Consider the following 17,989-nt stretch of genomic DNA (forward strand, 5'->3'; position numbering starts at 1 on the left):
ACGTAGTACTCTGTTTAGTTCTATGGCTTTCTAGGTTGAGTTGAGCCTGTCCTTCTGGTCCCCTCTGTTAATAAAACTGCTAATTTTGATTGAAGTTGGTGGTGTGTTGTCTTCTCTTGCCAGACCATACTGGCTAAAAAAATTAAAGGTGGTGGCAGCAGCTTATTAGAAAGAGCCAATATTACACTGGTGGCAGCGGTGGGACGTTTGGGTCCATCATGCTGGACCAGGAGGGGGATAACACACCATCAGCTTCTCGTGATAGAGTGCCAGTAGGGCAAGGTTCAAGGATGGCAACAACACGACCAGTTTTTTATGCCTGAAACATTTACAGGAGTAAATCGTGATTGGTCAGATTGGATAGGACAATTTGAAATGGCTGCTGAGGTGAATGGCTGGGATGACAGCTTGAAATTGAAGTTCCTCTCCTTATTGTTATCTGGTAGGGTTCGAGACATTTATTGTGGATTATCCACTGAGTCCCGAAGCAGTTATGCCATATTAAAAGCATCATTGGGGAGGTGTTTGGAGCCGTGTGATAGTGATGATTGGAACCGGGCCAGTTTTTTAGCCCGGCGACGATTGCATAGTGAGACTGCAAGGGAGTTTGGGAATGCTTTGCGTCGTTTGATTACTAAAGCTTACCCCTCTGCTGATAATAATACACGTGATCTATTTGCTCGTGACCATTTTATAGAACACGTGGGGAGTGGGGATTTGCGTGTCCAACTTCGCAGTGCAAAACCATCCACCTTAGAAGAAGCTGTTAATTTGGCTTCTGAATTAGAATTAATTCGAAGTTTAGAGCGTAACTGTTCTGTTGCAGATACTAAAGTGCGAGTGGTGGCTGAAAGTTTTACTGATAATAAACAAATGGAGACACTTTTGGGAGTGGTTGAAGGGTTGAGACAGGAAGTAAAAACCTTGCAGCAGACAGTTCAGTCACTACAGGCTTGTGTTGAGAGGCCACCATCGGGGAGGCGAAATGTTCCTCCTGAGACTTGGGGACAGATAGGTGGAGCTATGGACCGGTCCTCTCGTGATCAAGAGGCCTGTTGGGAGTGTGGGTGTAACCGTCATTTACGTCGGAATTGTCCCTATTTGCAGGGAAACTAGAGGGGGCAGACACAGAGGGCCAAATGCCTGCCCCCTCATTAGTGAAGTCCATGAGATTGGCCCTGTGTAACCAACCCAGGTCTGGAGTGTATCTCAATGCTAAAATAGGTGGGTCTGATGTACATTTGTTATTGGATACTGGGGCGCAGGCCTCAATTATCCCTAAGCATGTGTGGTTACAGTTAACAGATGGGGGGTGTCAATTGTTAGATTATGGGGGGGAAGCTTCTGCTGCTAATGGGGGCACTATGTACATTCTAGGCCGGTGGCAGATTATTTGTCAGTTTGGTTCCCTAGCGTTAATAAATGAGTTTCTTGTAGCTGATATATCTACTCCCGATATTTTGTTGGGGATGGATTTTCTGCTGAAGTATGGGGCAATCATTGATTTGAGGGACAAGTGCTGTTCAGTTATGGGCAGGAAGTTCCCCTTAATTTTATCAGTTGACGCTTGTCAGCCCAAGGCTGTCACTGTTCAAACAGACTCCATAATACAGCCGCGTAGTGAAGCTATTATTTCTGGGGTAGTAGAAGGGCTCCTTGCAGGACCGGTAGCTGGGATGGTGGAGCCCTCCTCCTCTTTATTAAAGCACTGTGACCTTTTAGTGGCTCGAGTCGTTTGTAATGTGGGGCAAGGGGTTATTCCTGTTAGGGTGATTAATGTAACGGATAATCCTCTCACCCTTAGGCAGGGGACAAAGATTGGGACCTTGTCTACAGATGTAGTAGTTGGTCCTGAAGCAGTGGCTTTTAGCCAACAGAATGAGTTAGAGGTGCCTGGAGGGGGGGCTGTGGATGGTCTCTTAATGCAGCTTGGGTTAGATCAAAAGGGATTCTCTAGGGTTGAAATGCAGGCCATCCGTGAGTTGTTGGTGCAGTACGCTTCAGTGTTTAGTACCGGAGATAATGATCTAGGGCGAACCCACTTGACCTTGCATCAGATTAATACCGGGGATGCAAAGCCGATTAAGGTACCTCCACGTCGGGTTCCGTTGCATTTGCAACAAGAGGTACATGATCATATTAAGCAAATGCAAGAAAATGGGATCATACAGCCCTCATGTAGTCCATGGGCCGCTCCGGTTGTTCCAGTAAGAAAGAAGGATGGTAGTTTGCGCTTTTGCGTAGACTACCGGAAGCTGAATGATGTTACAGCTAAAGATGCCTACCCCCTTCCCCGAATAGATGATGCCCTGGATAGTTTGACTAACGCAAAACTATTCTCCACCCTGGATCTTGCCAGTGGTTACTGGCAGGTAGAGGTAGATGGTAAAGATAAGTGCAAGACTGCTTTTTCCACAAGACATGGGCTATTTGAATTTAACGTTTTAAGTTTTGGTCTTTGTAACTCACCTAGTACCTTTCAGCGCTTAATGGATTTGGTTTTAGCTGACTTGCAATGGACTACGTGTTTAGTATATTTGGATGACATTATAGTGTTTGGCCGTTTGTTTCAGGAGCATTTATCGAGATTGGGGGAGGTATTGGCTAAGTTGAAGGCTGCAAATCTGAAGGTAAAACCTTCTAAGTGTGATTTGTTTTCCTCCCGTGTCCAGTATTTAGGGCATGTCATTTCTGCAGAAGGAATAATGGCCGACCCTGTAAAGGTGGAAGCAGTGAGGGGGTGGCCTATCCCTAGGACGCACACTGAAGTGAGGAGCTTTTTAGGTTTGGCCTCCTATTATAGACGGTTTGTAAGAGGGTTCGCAGACATAGCACGTCCATTGCATCAGCTGACTGAGAAGGGGAGGAGATTTAGGTGGGGTGAGGAGTGTCAGGTAGCCTTCAATCAGTTGAAGACTAGGTTAATTACTTCCCCTGTGCTCGCTTATCCTGACCCCCAAAAAACTTTTATATTGGACACTGATGCTAGTGATGTGGGGGTAGGAGCTGTGCTTTCGCAAGAAGAGGGTGGGCTGGAACGAGTAATTGCTTATGCCAGTCGGGCCCTTACTAAAGAGGAACGCAAGTATGCTACTACAAAAAAAGAGTTGTTGGCAATGGTGACTTTCACAAAGTACTTTAAGCATTTTTTGCTAGGTAAAGAGTTTGTGTTACGCACAGACCATAACTCCTTGAGGTGGTTGCATAACTTCCAGGGCTTAGAGGGTCAGCTAGCTCGATGGGTGGAGCAATTGGCAAGTTTTCACTACAAAATTGTGCATCGCCCTGGAAAGCAGCATGGCAATGCAGATGCCTTGTCGCGGCTACCAGCTTACGGGGAAGTTAAGGAGCAGGAAGGCTCTAGTGAGGGACCAGTTATATCAGTGTGTGTTGTTAAGGAGGGCCCCAAGGTGGTGCAGAAGGAAACTAATGTTGGGGTGGGTGATGATTTAGCACAGGCCCAGCGAGATGACCCAGAATTGGCCCTCTTAATTAATCTTAGACAGGACCCACATGAGAATGCTGCTGAAATACAGCAGAATGCTGCCCTGAAGAAGTATAGTTCTGTTTGGGACCAATTGCGGTTGCAAGATCAGCGGTTGGTACGAGTGCCCCCTCCTTACTCAGATGCATCCTCAAAAGTACAGGTGGTTCTCCCTAAGGTGCTGGTGGCATCAGTGTTAAATCAACTGCATAGTTCGGTAACGGGAGGCCATTTGGGTATTCAAAAATTGCAAGAGAAAGTAAGAGATCGTTTCTATTGGCCAGGTTGGTTTGCAGATGTAAGACAATGGTGTAGGCAATGTGTAGACTGCGCTTCACGAAAGACACATGGAAAGGCCCCTTGTGCTCCAATGAATTCCTCAGTTACATCTCGTCCTCATGAACGTATCGCTTTGGACATTTTCGGACCTCTGCCTGAGACGCCTAGGAAACATAAATATATCCTTGTGGTAAGTGATTACTTTTCTAAATGGACCGAGGCATTTCCCCTTCCCAACCAGGAGGCACAGTCAGTGGCGTGTGTCCTGGTGGAGGAGTGGATATGTCGCTTTGGCACTCCCCGCAGTATTCATTCGGATCAGGGGCGAAATTTTGAGTCAGCCCTGTTTAAAGAATTGTGCCGACTGCTGGATATGAGTAAGACCCGTAGCTCCCCATATCATCCACAATCGAATGGTTTGGTGGAGAGGTTTAACCGTACTTTGCTGTCAATGTTGAGTTTGTTTGTTAATGAGAATCAATCTAATTGGGACTGCCTGTTGCCATATGTGTTGATGGCTTATCGGAGTAGTGTGCATGCCAGTACAGGGTTTACACCTTACAAGATCTTGTTTGGACAGGAGATTGTGCTTCCTCTGGACGTGATGCTGAATGTAGGTCATCCTGAGAAGTTTGTGTCTGCCAGTGAGTATGTGACTGGGTTGGCAGACACATTATCCACAGTGGTAGAAGCAGTAAAGAGACATCAGGCTAAAGCATCTGGGCAGCAGAAGGGGTCATTTGATCTCCGGGCTAATTTTCAGTTTTATTCTATGGGGGAATTGGTGTGGGTACGGAATAAGGCAAAGAAAAAAGGCATTTGCCCAAAATTACAAAGGCGTTACCGAGGCCCTTATAAAGTTGTGGAACGCGTCTCTGATGTATTGTATCGCTTGTTGTTAGGAGATGGGGGGGGCAGAGATAGTGGTGCATTTTAACAGAATTAAACCATATGTTCTTCCTTCTCTCTCAGAAACCGTGGCACCCTTGGTTCTTCCGCAAGACGGAGCAGAGTCCCAGTGTTCAAGTCAGAGGGTGGCCGGCCAGTTGGACGTCCCTTTGGGGGCCAGTTGGGTTCATCAAAGAGCACTTCTCCCTGCACTGCTCCCTCGTAATTTGGAAGCTCCAAAGGAAGGGTCTGCATCAGAGGCTGCTGGTCCTGTACAACAGCCTGTCCAAGGACCGGATAATCAACAAAAGGACCCTGACGGATTGCAGGATGGCTCTACGGGGGCAGTACATCTGCCAAAGTTGCAACGGCCAGTGCGGGAGCGACGTCAACCTGGGTGGACACAGGACTATGAGATGGATTCAGTATGACTCAGGGACGAGTCTGTTCCATTGGGGGAGGGAATAGTGTAATGTGTTTCGCATTTTGGGGATGTTGTCTTGGTAACTGATTAATGAGACTGATTGAGAAATGAGAAACACCGGGGCGGGAGCTGTGTATTGGGAGACTGGGAGTGGAAGAAGGTTTATATGGAGCGAAAAAGATAGTGCAGGCGGCTCGGTTTCCAACACGGTGTACAACAGGACGGCGGTACTCACCTTTTGTTTGGGAGGGGGGTGTCGTTCGCGGTCGGATAGGGCCGCCGGCGATGAAGATAGACAGAGAGCAGGTGCGGGGAAAGATTATATAGATGGGAGGTTAGGAGTGCCGTCGTCGCTACTGTGCTGATCCTGAATGCTGATACAATTGAATCACACGAGCCCGGCTGGACTTCGCCCTTTTAAAACGGACCTACGGTGGGGTTTCCCCATTTATGAACAACTCCCCGATGTCGACGTGGGTGCTGACGTGACGAAACACCGCGGTGATACTGCTCATACTTTCCCATTTGTGAATGACTCCCCGATGTCAACGTGAGTGCTGACGTGAAGATACACCGCAGCGCTACTGTTCATAGGCCTATTTCTCCGTTTATGAATGACTCCTCGAGGTCAACGTGAGTGTTGAGGTGACCCACAGGAACAGCTGTGAGTACCCATTTGGTTGCACTAGCATGAAGTTGAAGTTTTAAATGAATTTGAAGTGCCACGGTAATTCTGGGTGTTGTCACCATGCAATGAAGTGAGTGAATGCACGTAGTACTCTGTTTAGTTCTACGGCTTTCTAGGTTGAGTTGAGCCTGTCCTTCTGGTCCCCTCTGTTAATAAAACTGCTAATTTTGATTGAAGTTGGTGGTGTGTTGTCTTCTCTTGCCAGACCATACTGGCTAAAAAAATTAAAGGTGGTGGCAGCAGCTTATTAGAAAGAGCCAATATTACAATATCAATCCTGCTAAATACTTTCTTTATTCCACTCCGCTCATGTTAAAATTGAAATATTCGCCAAGGAACACTCAGGTAACATGACGTGACATTAGAACAGCCTTCTAGCGTTTTGACTTCTTTGGTCGCTGTTTTGCTATTATTATCGTGCACTGACTTGTTCACTAACCAGATAATTATTTTATAATAATTTATATAATTATTATAATTGTCCATGTATGACAAGAGGAAGTAAAGAAAAGGTGGAGCTAAAAGGTTACGTGTTAAAAAAAGCATTAGAGGTAGATGCTGTGAAATGCTTCAAATTAACATATTATAGGCCTACATTTGGCGCGAAGAGTAGTTCAGCAGGCTCTGACAGCTTTAGCTCCCCCTGACTAGCTGATATTCTGTCTTGTTTTATATTAATAATGTTGTGTGTCTTAATGTTCTTCTGTTTGTTTCCCTTTGTTTTACAAATATGACCTAATATATGTTGTTACTTAAAATTAATGTTTAAATAGCATTTATTTTTGTATTGTGTTATGTTTTTATTAGGGCTGGGAAAAGATTAATCGCATCCAAAATAAAAGTTTGTGTCTACGTGATATGTGTGTGTACTGTGTATAATTATTTTGTATATATAAATACACACTTGCATGTATTTATTTAAGAAATATTTATTTATATATAAAATATTTAAATTTATATATAATATAAATTATATATAAATATATACAGTATGTACATGCAAATATTTCTTAAATATATACATGCATATGTGTGTGTATTTATATATACAAAATAATTATACACAGTACACACGCATATATCACGAAGACACAAACTTTTATTTTGGATGCGATTAATCGTGATTAATCTTTTCCCAGCCCTAATTTTTATGCTATAAGTGGTGTTAAAAATTATTCTGCACATTATTGTGCCAATGTGTTATGATGTGGGATGTGGTGGGCTGCTGTGGGCCAGAAAGTCCAGGGCCACTTTTTTGTCCCAGTCCGCCCCTGCCTGGGTGTTATACTAGACTGCAACCTGTCTTTTGAAAATCATATTTCATATGTTACAAAAACTGCCTTTTTCCACCTTAGAAACATTGCTAAGCTACGTAATATGCTATCTGTTTCTGATGCAGAAAAGTTAGTTCATGCGTTCATGACCTCGAGACTAGATTACTGTAATGCTTTATTAGCCGGTTGTCCTGCATCCTCAATAAACAAGCTACAGTTAGTCCAAAATGCCGCCGCTAGAGTTCTAACTAGATCAAGAAAATATGATCATATAACACCGATTTTATCATCTCTACATTGGTTACCTATAAAGCTCCGTAATTAATTACAAGGTATTGCTACTGACTTATAAAGCCCTAAACGGCTTAGCTCCAGTCTATTTAACGGATCTTCTATCGCCCTATAATCCATCGCGCTCTTTAAGATCACTAAATTCGAGGATTTTGGTCATACCTAGGATATCCAGATCCACCAAAGGAGGGAGATCATTTTCACATTTAGCTCCAAAACTCTGGAATAGCCTTCCTGATACTGTTCGTTTCTCAGATTCGCTCTCCCAGTTTAAAACTAGATTAAAGACGCATCTCTTCAGCCAGGCATTTATATAATATTTTTAATCCTACAGTTAAATCCGACCTCTAGTTAATAAACGCCAGAGGAGAACTGGCCCCCGACTGAGCCCGGGTTCTCCCAAGGTTTTTTTTTTTCTCCATTAGGTCACCTGATGGAGTTTTTCGGTTCCTTGCCACTGTTGCCTTTGGCTTGCTCAGTTGGGGATATTTAATTTAATTAATCAATCAACAATACTATTGATCAGCATTACCAAACGTGGATGTTTTACACTAGAAACAAACACTGATGTACTATTTTATTTAATACTGTGAAGCTGCTTTGATACAATCTGTATTGTGAAAAGCGCTATATAAATAAAGTTGACTTGACTTGACTTGACTTTAATTTACACATTAATAGGCTGTGGTGGTTAACCTGCAACTTACACTTTAAGTGTGATCTATCCTGGACAGAGATTTGCGGAAACACCAGACTGCACTTTATCTACTAGTAATAATGATTTCTGAAAAATGCAGAATGAATTAAGATGTAACATTTATTTGTCAGCTAAAATGTATCATGCCAATTACACAAGTGATTAAAAGCCAATTCATAAATAATAAATACATGACATCAATTACTCAAAGATGACTCTAAAAGTAAGCAATGCATTCCTGACAGAGACACACAGTGGTGTGTGAGTATTTTCCAACAGGAGAACACTGAAACATCACTGTATGGGGGATGATCCTGGTAAAGGGTCCCAAAGACTGCTCTGTCACCTAGCCTTAAATACCCAAACCAGAACAAAAGGGTTGTACCAATATTGTTTAGGGTTGTTTTGGGTCGGTTCATGTACCCCAGGGGGGAGCACCTGGTTTCGGGAGACATCTTGAAGAGCTCTCACCCAGAGAGGAGATACAGGATTCCCCTAAGTGCTCAATCTTTCTCATTAAACCAATGACTGCAATGAAATTAAGACCATTTTACCAATCGCACTGAGACACTTAACATGATACCAAACATGAAAAGGAAAAACAATAGATTCACAAGATACATTATATGTGATATATAGACATTCTTAGTGAACTTTTGGTGACTTTAGTCACGAGAAGGGGAAGGGAGGAGGGAGAGAGGGACAGGAGTGTCCTGTGATCTGTCTTTGCTATCTTCAGTCCAGGGTGTGTTTTATGGCTTTATTGCAGGGTGAGTTTGGTCTTAGCAGGAAAATCAGTTCTTACACCGCCTTTACAGATGCTTTTTATTTTCACTTTCTAATCAGAACCGGTTTATCTGGACGAGCTGCAGTTTCAAATTTCTTTGTCAAACACACGGAAGAAAACTATACAAGTTTAAACACACCGCCTTCATGCGCCAGATCCCTTGCAGATTTCACTTTGACGATCCAGAGAGATGATCATAACTTCAGCTGAACATGGACCTGCTTATGTTCATTTCTCTGACTGTGATTCCAGTTATATCAGTTGGTATGTGCACTGTTTTTCTCTCTTCAAGTTAAGTCTGCGGCAAGGCACATTGTTTATTATGTCCTATTTAAAATACTTACAGTATCAGTTTTGGACACATTTGACTGAATCTATGTTGCTCATGATGTTAAAAATCAGTTTTGCTAGTAGAGGCTTCTGCTAAAACGCTTGAAATGAGTTTGTGCCTACATATGGATTTCTTTACAAATTATTTCATTTATTTTCTTTTTAAAATGTATTACGTGTACCTGATAGTGAAGAAAAAGCATCATAATGTGTTCTCCTTCAATAGTGTGTAAAAGCAATGCATGTGTGATAATTAGTAAATATTAAGAGCACATTTAGATGAATCCCTCTTCTTTACTTGTCATTTTCAACATGACTTTGCTTGATGTCTTAAGCTTTCAGTAGTTTTGTTGGTTGATTTACTTGAGATGACGATGATGATGATGATGATTATGAGATTTGTACCTACAGCTTTAATTCTGATTTATTTCTCTAAGTTGATATATATAGAGAGTGTTTTTTTGAATGATTTTTCACAGTGTAGTCGTCCATGTATGTAGTGGTGTGTTGTCTGCGTAGTGTCTACTCAGAATCACTCTTGAATGCTGAAATGTGTCCCTTCAATCCTCCTTCATTACATCTGGGGTAACAAACAGGTTATGAGGACTCGTGCAGTATAATAAATACGCATAATCTTTAATTTGATGTAAGTGTGAAAGATTATGAGGACTCGTGTAGCACTGAGAGCAGCAATGCATGACACTAAAGGATCAAATCAAAGTAAAGAAAACCACTTAAAGAAAGAAAATACTTAATGAAACGTGTATCAATCACAGGGGGACTTAAAGTCACAGTTATACAAGTATAACAAACAATCAGTGACAATAAATACGGCCTTATTAAATCAGCACGTAAACTAAACCCACCGCTGTGAATACTCACACAGACTGGGAAGAGTGTGGAAAACCCAACAATGGTCATGGCAAGTGGAATCACAAAATAAATGTTTTTAATGCACACCTGCTACACACATATTTTAATATTTTATTTAAGTGAACATGATTTTAATGCAATTTTAATAGATATAGTTCATATGTTCTGGTGCCGACTCTTCATTACTTCCTTTAGAGATGCTTTGCATTTTTTTTATGGTGATGTTTTTCCAACTTAATCAGAACCGGTTTGCCTATTATTGCAGTTTCATGGTAAAGTAAAACAGGTTTCAGCATGTCTGAATGCACCAGAATTATGTCTTATAAAACATTTTTGACTTGACGAGTCAAAGAGATTATGATAATTTATCATAACTGAACATGGATCTGCTTATGTTTATATTTGTGGTTGTCATTTATGTATGATGGTTATACTTTTTTTCTCTTTAACCTAATGCTGGTGAAAAGGCACAAAATTAAAAGGCACAAATATGCATTTCTTTTTGCAAATACAATTTTTTTTTAAATTTTAATAAAAAAAAAAAGAAGCTGTGTTTAAATGCTTCCCATGATGCACCTCTTGAAGCTGAAGGTCCAGAGTGAGCAGAGCTGGAATCTAGATAAAAAACAAGCTCAAATACAGGATGGTTACATTTGATAAACATTAGCTAAGGTTGGTTAAGGTTAAGGTTTGTTTGGTGTCTATTGAGGTGTGTCAGTCTGTTGTACTTCATTATTTTTTCTCAGGTTATATTTCCTGGTTACCTGATTTGACCCTGTATTTACAACCTGTTTTTCTACAACAATGAAAGTGAAAGAATTTCTGTCAATGATTCATAAACAACGTTTGCTTGTGAAATGTAAAATAAATATATATATATATATATATATATATATATATATATATATAGAATTTAATTTGACACAGATAACCATGGGAATTTGTCCATTTAATTTAAAACTATTTGGGGCTGAGGCAGATCATTCCCAGTCCTCCTCCTCTCCTTCCTTGTGTGTATGAATACATATATATTAGAGATTGAGACCCATTGTTTGAGATAATACAGGTGCTGGTCATATAATTACAATATCATCAAAAAGTTGATTTATTTCAAGAATTCAACTTAACAGGTGAAACTAATATATTATATAGACTCATAACATGCAAAGTGAGATATTTCAAGCCTTTATTTGTTATAATTTTGATGATTATGGCTTACATCTTATGAAACCCACAAAATCAAAATCCCAGAAAATTAGAATATTACATGAAATCACACAGTAATTACACAGTGATACCATGGTCATTGAACCAGGTTTAAAAAAAAAAAAAAAAAAAAAAGTATTAGTTTATAGTTATGCAGCACACATTATTACATACATAATTATCATAGGCAAAGCCATAACAAATTGTGTAAATGTGTTGCATAAAAGTTTTCTAGCCGATAGGCTAATTTGCAATTTGCAAATTACACAATCATGCGACAAATATTATAAACACTAACATTAACATTTTACACAATCCCGACCACATCACACAAAACAACACATCACATCCAGCACAGACAATACATTACAACAAAAATGACTCAATGTCCAGATATTTGATTTTCTTTCAGCCAGTGTTTCACCTTTCTATTGAATGTTTTCAGGTCGGTTTCTGTTTTTATTTCCGTTGGTAAATCATTCCAAAAATGGGTCCCTATCACTGAAAAACTTATAGCATGAAAAAACAGCAAAGCTGCTTTGATGATGCCTAATCATTCTTAAACAGTTTAGGTTTGTCCGGACAGTCTTACAGAGTTTGTTAATGTGTTTATTGAATTTGAGTTGGGAGTCCAGAATAATACCTAAAAATTTTTAGGTATTAAAATTATCCCACTGGGATATACCCTCCATTTCCTTGGTCAGGGTCTCTGCTACTATAGTTGGTGTCCTAGCTGATGCATAAATTACTGTATCGTCAGCATACAGTACATTTGGCAGTTGGCTGACTGACAGCATGTAGGTAAGTCGTTTATATATAAACTAAAGAGCAGAGGCCCCAAAATGGAGCCCTGTGGAATACCCATTGTGGATTGTAATGATGTTGAGAGTTCAGTGTTTATTTTAACACGTTGCTCTCTATGCTCCAGATATGATGCAAACCAGCCGATAGCATGTTCAGAGAAGTTGAGGTGGTAAGTTTATTCAAGAGTATGTTGTGGTTCACGGTGTCAAAGGCCTTTTTTAGGTCTATTAACACAGCTCCCACAACATTACCCTTGTCCAACTTACTCTTAATGTTCTCTGTAAGGTAGCAATTAGCCATTTCTGTAGAATACCCTGCTCTGAATCCAAACTGTGTAGACAAACTGTTCTTTTGGCAGTGTGGGCCAGTACAAATCCTGCTGGAAAATGAAGGAAGCATGAAGTGCTCTGCAAATGTCCTGGTAGACGGCTGCGTTGACTCTGGATTTAATAAAGCACAGTGGACCAAAGTCCTCTTTTCTGATGAGAGCAAATTTTGCACCTCATTTGGAAACCAAGGTCCCAGAGTCTGGAGGAGGAATGGAGAGGCACACAATCCAAGATGCTTGAAGTCCAGTGTGAAGTTTCCACAGTCAGTGATGGTTTGGGGTGCCATGTCATCGGCTGGTGTTGGTCCACTGTGTTTTCTGAGGACCAAGGTCAACACAGCCGTCTACCAGGAAGTTTGAGAGCACTTCATGCTTCCTGCTGCTGACCAACTTTATGGAGATGCAGATTTCATTTTCCAACAGGACTTGGCACCTGCACACAGTCATTTCATTTAGCTGACGCTTTTATCCAAAGCGACTTACAATTGCTATACATGTCAGAGGTCGCACGCCTCTGGAGCAACTAGGGGTTAAGTGTCTTGCTCAGGGACACATAGGTGGCTCATAGTGGATTTGAACCCGGGTCTCTCACACCAAAGGCATGTGTCTTATCCACTGCGCCATCACCACCTATCAGAGCAACCCGGGCTTTCATAACACCTGAGCAGTGCCACAGACTGATCGACTCCATGCCACGCCGCATTGCTGCAGTAATTCAGGCAAAAAGAGCCCCAACTAAGTATTGAGTGCTGTACATGCTCATACTTTTCATGTTCATACTTTTCAGTCGGCCAGCATTTCTAAAAATCCTTTTTTTGTATTGGTCTTAAGTAATATTCTAATTTTCTGAGATACTTGGATTTTCATTAGTTGTCAGTTTTAATCATCAAAATTAAAAGAAATAAACATTTGAAATGTGTCAGTCTGTGTGTAATGAATGAATATAATATACAAGTTTCACATTTTGAATGGAATTACTCAAATAAATCAACTTTTTCAAGATATTCTAATTATATGACCAGCACCTGACAGAGGTGTAGTCAAGAAGACCAAGGTCAAAACCAAGACTAAGACCACATCCACACGAAGCCAGAGCGTTTTCTATCCGATCTTTTTATTCCCTCGTTCTAAAAGAAAATTCTGTAAACACTGCATCATTTTAAAAAGAATCTGCATACACACAAAACCACTGAAACCAACTCAAAACAATGTAGTAAACATGCCAGACCAGTATGTGGCGCTGTAATTCTGCCACAGAGATACACTAAAAACGGAGAAGACTTAAACCTTATGTGCTGTAACACAATAATAATAGGCTTAGTAGCTTCTTCTTCTTCTTTTCACTTTTACCAAGAACTTTATTGAACAATATAAACAACCATAAATGGCCTGGTACAAAATATGAAATGTCTTAATCAGACAACAGACAAGCATAAGACAGAAAATATAAATAAATAAAGAAGTAAAATGAAGAAATCAAATAAAAATACATTAAAGTCAATAATGAATAAAGAAATAAAAGAGGCTCATATCTTCTGCAGCACAAACACAAGCATGTAGTCGCAGTTGTTGTTGTTGATGCGTGACGTAGCGTGTCTGACTAGGGTCGACCCGTGGGGTGATGACATCATCGTTTCACAAAGACAGGCTGTTCACACGATAATACAAGGGTGTCGTTTTCAGATTTGTCCCCTTTGGGATCCGCTTTCAAATAATAGCGATTTCAGGCTCCCAAAACGCTGGATGACGCCGACTGGATGACATGGCAATACGATTAATTTTTTTTTTACATATACGGCGGAAAGCGTCACTGTGTGGACAAGGGCTAAGACCATTCAAGAGTGGACTTAATGCAGTAATTAAGTGATTAATTGAGTGAGGATTGAGCATTAGTGATGAACACCTGCTGTTAACAAGCAGAATCACTGAAGGAAAGAGAAACACAAGAACTACAACTGACCTCAGACACAGCCTTATGCCTGCAACAGACTCTACTATTACGGCAATCCTATTAGATCATTACAAATCACTGTATTCATGAAATAAACTTAGTCACGATGTGTACGTAGACTGTACGATGATGATATTCACTGAATCGTAGTCTACGACACAAGTTAGTATAGAAGAATAAAACCTCATCCGCATACACTAGTGGTAAACAGAGCAAGATACTCTACTTCTAGAAGCTTCTCTTAGATAGGTCTTTGATAGCACACACTACGCGAATGTCACTCATGTAAACGAGCACCAATTTACCTCAGATTTTAGGCATTTGTTGGCAATTTCCACAAAATGTTCGGCAAGTGAAAGTCTGGGCTAAAATCGTGCAGTATGTGCTTGGCATTGAGTAAAAGGAGAAAAATATGAAGGAACTCAGTGCTTTCTCTTGAAAATAAGGTACATCATTTTACAATACATGACATAAAAATAGGGATGCAAATTTCGACAGCTAAAAATGTCATCATCGTTTTTTTGACTACAAAACCAGCTTTATTTCACTTTTCTCTTCCCCCTTTGTTTTCAGGGTTGACTGTGCGTGGTCCCTCTGGTCCTCTGGTTGCTCCTCTGGGATCTTCAGTGATTCTGCCCTGTTATGTTGATGAACCTTTACTAATGGAGAATCTGGAGGTTGAATGGAGAAGGAAAGAATCAGAGACTTTAGTTCATCTGTTTCAAGATGGTGAGAGTCGGCCAGAGTCACAGCAGCAGGATTACCAGGATAGAGCTCATTTCTTTACTGAGGAGATTAAACATGGAAACTTCTCCCTCCGTCTGGACGATCTGAGAGCTGAAGATAAAGGAGAATACACATGTACCGTTCACACTCAGCAGGAGTCTGGAAAGACTGAGGTTCAGATAAAAGATGTTGGTGAGTCTGAACTGAAATGGATCTTCAGAAATACTTTGAGTGTATGTGATATTTACACTGTTTGTTCTTTCAGAGCGTTTGCTAGTCTCAGGATCAGATCGGTCCATATCTGCGTCTGTGGGAGAAGACATCACTCTGAACTGCTCTGTAGACTCTCACATCACACCTGAAGACTTTGAACAGGTTTCATGGAAGAAAACCAATGAAGATAAAGACATTCTGGTTCTGCTCTACGAAAACAACGAGGCTTTTCCAGATTCATCAGACGAGCGATACCGAGACAGAGTTGAGTTCTTCACTACTGAAATCCCCAAAGGAAACTTCTCTGTCCGACTGAAGAGCGTCAGAACTGAGGATAAAGGGGTTTACATGTGTGAAGTGTTTGCTGGAAGAGATTCAGCCAATGCAACTGTAGTGCTGGATCAACTGGGTGAGTCATAAAACACTAATACACAAGTGTAATTTAGTTAATTTACATGCATGTAGCAATGTTCAGAACAAGGAAGAAAGACAGGGTCAGCTGACTTGGACTTTTTTCAATAGACAAACAAAACAAACTGGTTCTGAACACACTTCCACAAATGTTCACTTTATGTCAAAGCAATCAGCATCTCCGTTCACAACAGGCAACCATTCTAAGCTCACACGAGTTCCCAGTCCAGTCTCTTCATCTGCCCGTATCCCGGCGGCTTTTATCCGGTCTCTCCACGCCAGTTACTGCAACAAGACACACGTGTTTGTTATTTTGCACTTGACCTATTTACTCAGCACTCGTCTCCCGACTCTCTCTCCCGCTGCAGACCTCGCTGAACCACGACCCCCTCGCCACAGTCCAGTGGTATACAGTTTATTAAGATTCAAAATTTATCAAAGTGTGGCGGGCGGTGCAATTTTGAGACACAAGCCCAAGGTTTTACTAGTAAGTAAGGTCCGACTACGCCACCCTCGGAGTAAAATCCTAACCCCTCAAAAATTGAGTAAAGCACACAGGTTCGGTTCCCTCATAGAATTAGACAAGAGATGTGAGTAGAGAGCAAAAAATACAAATGTTTATTAATACAAAAATGGTTTAAAATGTTGGACACTAAAACCAACAAGAAACACTAGAAACCCCACTTCAAACAAAAAAAGAAAGAAAAATATACAACCCAACTTAGTATGTAGCAGTTATGTGTGTATGTAAAGCAAAAACTAAATAATACCGGCAGGGCTGAGGCTGAGAGTTCGGTTTTACGAGGCACACGTCCACGCATACCCGTACAGTCTAATCACACTATCAAACACTCAAAGTGTACACCGCACACGATAAAGAAGAACCACCACAAGGAGGAAGAGCAATCCAACCATGGGACCCCAGCTCCTGTAATAAAAAAAAAAGAAAAAAAGTCAGTGTAGTGGCGATCGTACCACAAAAAAAAAAAAAAAAACACTTGAGGGAATTTGAAGTCGTCTCCAACGCGTAATAATGCAAGAAATCAGGTATGCCATGGCATTCGGTTAACACTTTATTTTATGCAGAGTAAAATTACTTACAAACACTGCGGCTTGCATTGCTGATGTAAATTGAGCTTGTATGCATCCAAGCAACAGTAAACATGATGCTAATAGCAAGACATGACAAAATCCATCACAAACATGCACGGTTGAAAAACTGTGTGGCTTCCCAGATCGTAATTCCCTGTCGCTATTCCCCTGTGACTTCCTCATGTAGCCTCCATAACCACTGTGATGCCCTACCTATGCCCCCTGGTGTGCAGGTGGAAGAGCGTCACCCCCAAACAACTTACCACCAACAAAAAACATAAAACACATATCAAAATTGGCTACAACACACGGCCCCTAATTGTTACTCTATAATAATGTGACAATTAAACATCATACAAACAATGGAGCCAATAAAATATCCATCATGCACATTATGTGCTTTCAGTTCATAATGTCCACGCACACATACATATGTCTAATACATCAGTCTTTATCCAGCTTCTTGCAGAAGACAAATCTTTGTGACTGGTCTCTCTAGAATGTTGCATTTGGTCTGGACTTGAACAGACCGCACAAGTCCTCGTGAGTCAGGAAAGGTCTGCATTACCTTCCCTAACAACCAGGATCCGCGAGGGGCAGTAGAGTCTGTGCAGCGTATACGACTCTGGGTAAATGTGAATTAGCTCAAGGATATAGGGAATTTTGGAAATATTAACAATCATAACTCATGGTCATAATTCATAAGTCGCATGTACATTTATTTTATCAATTATCGAGATTACCTTGTTCTATAACTGGTCTAATCATCATCATTATGGCAAACGACGACACTTTGAGAAACATAGAAATATGTATCAAACATTTGAAGAGTTTTCTCTGAAGAGTTCCATGAAAAGTCAATGTGTTGGAATGTTGGTTTGAATTAAAGATTTTACTCTAGCAAGTCACACCTCTATTATAAATTTGTAATGAATGGTAAAATGAAATTTTACTATGTGGAAGTCCATATATGGAAATGTGCTTCAGTTGCATCTCGTGGTGGGTTTCTGGTTGAAAGTCCACGAGTGTGTGTGTGTGTGCGTCTGTTGGAATGTATTTGAGGCTGTAAAATCACAGGAAATCCATGCTGAACTGGGGGGTTTTACAAGGGTTCCCCATTTGTTTACGTTAATATATGACTGGGGGGGAATACCAGCCTGGCTGGTAAATGGTCCTCGAGAGAATAATTAACCAGCTAAGGACAAAGATGATGTGTTCGCCATCACATGATCTACTTAATGTG

General features: G+C 40.8%; 1 protein-coding gene across 1 annotated transcript in view; it reads left to right on the forward strand.

The window, feature by feature from the left end:
• Positions 1 to 9,035: 9,035 nt before the first annotated feature.
• The window catches only part of LOC308700561 (CD276 antigen homolog), a 1,553,888-nt gene continuing 1,544,934 nt past the window's right edge, over positions 9,036 to 17,989 (forward strand). The window contains exons 1-3 of the mRNA XM_081382222.1: positions 9,036 to 9,076; positions 14,878 to 15,222; positions 15,296 to 15,652. Of these exons, the coding sequence (XP_081238348.1) occupies positions 9,037 to 9,076; positions 14,878 to 15,222; positions 15,296 to 15,652 (742 nt within the window). The 5' untranslated portion in view covers position 9,036. The remainder of the gene's footprint in view (positions 9,077 to 14,877; positions 15,223 to 15,295; positions 15,653 to 17,989) is intronic.

The sequence above is a fragment of the Scardinius erythrophthalmus genome, assembly GCF_964197995.2.
Source record: "Scardinius erythrophthalmus genome assembly, chromosome: 1".
Taxonomy (NCBI): domain Eukaryota; kingdom Metazoa; phylum Chordata; class Actinopteri; order Cypriniformes; family Leuciscidae; genus Scardinius; species Scardinius erythrophthalmus.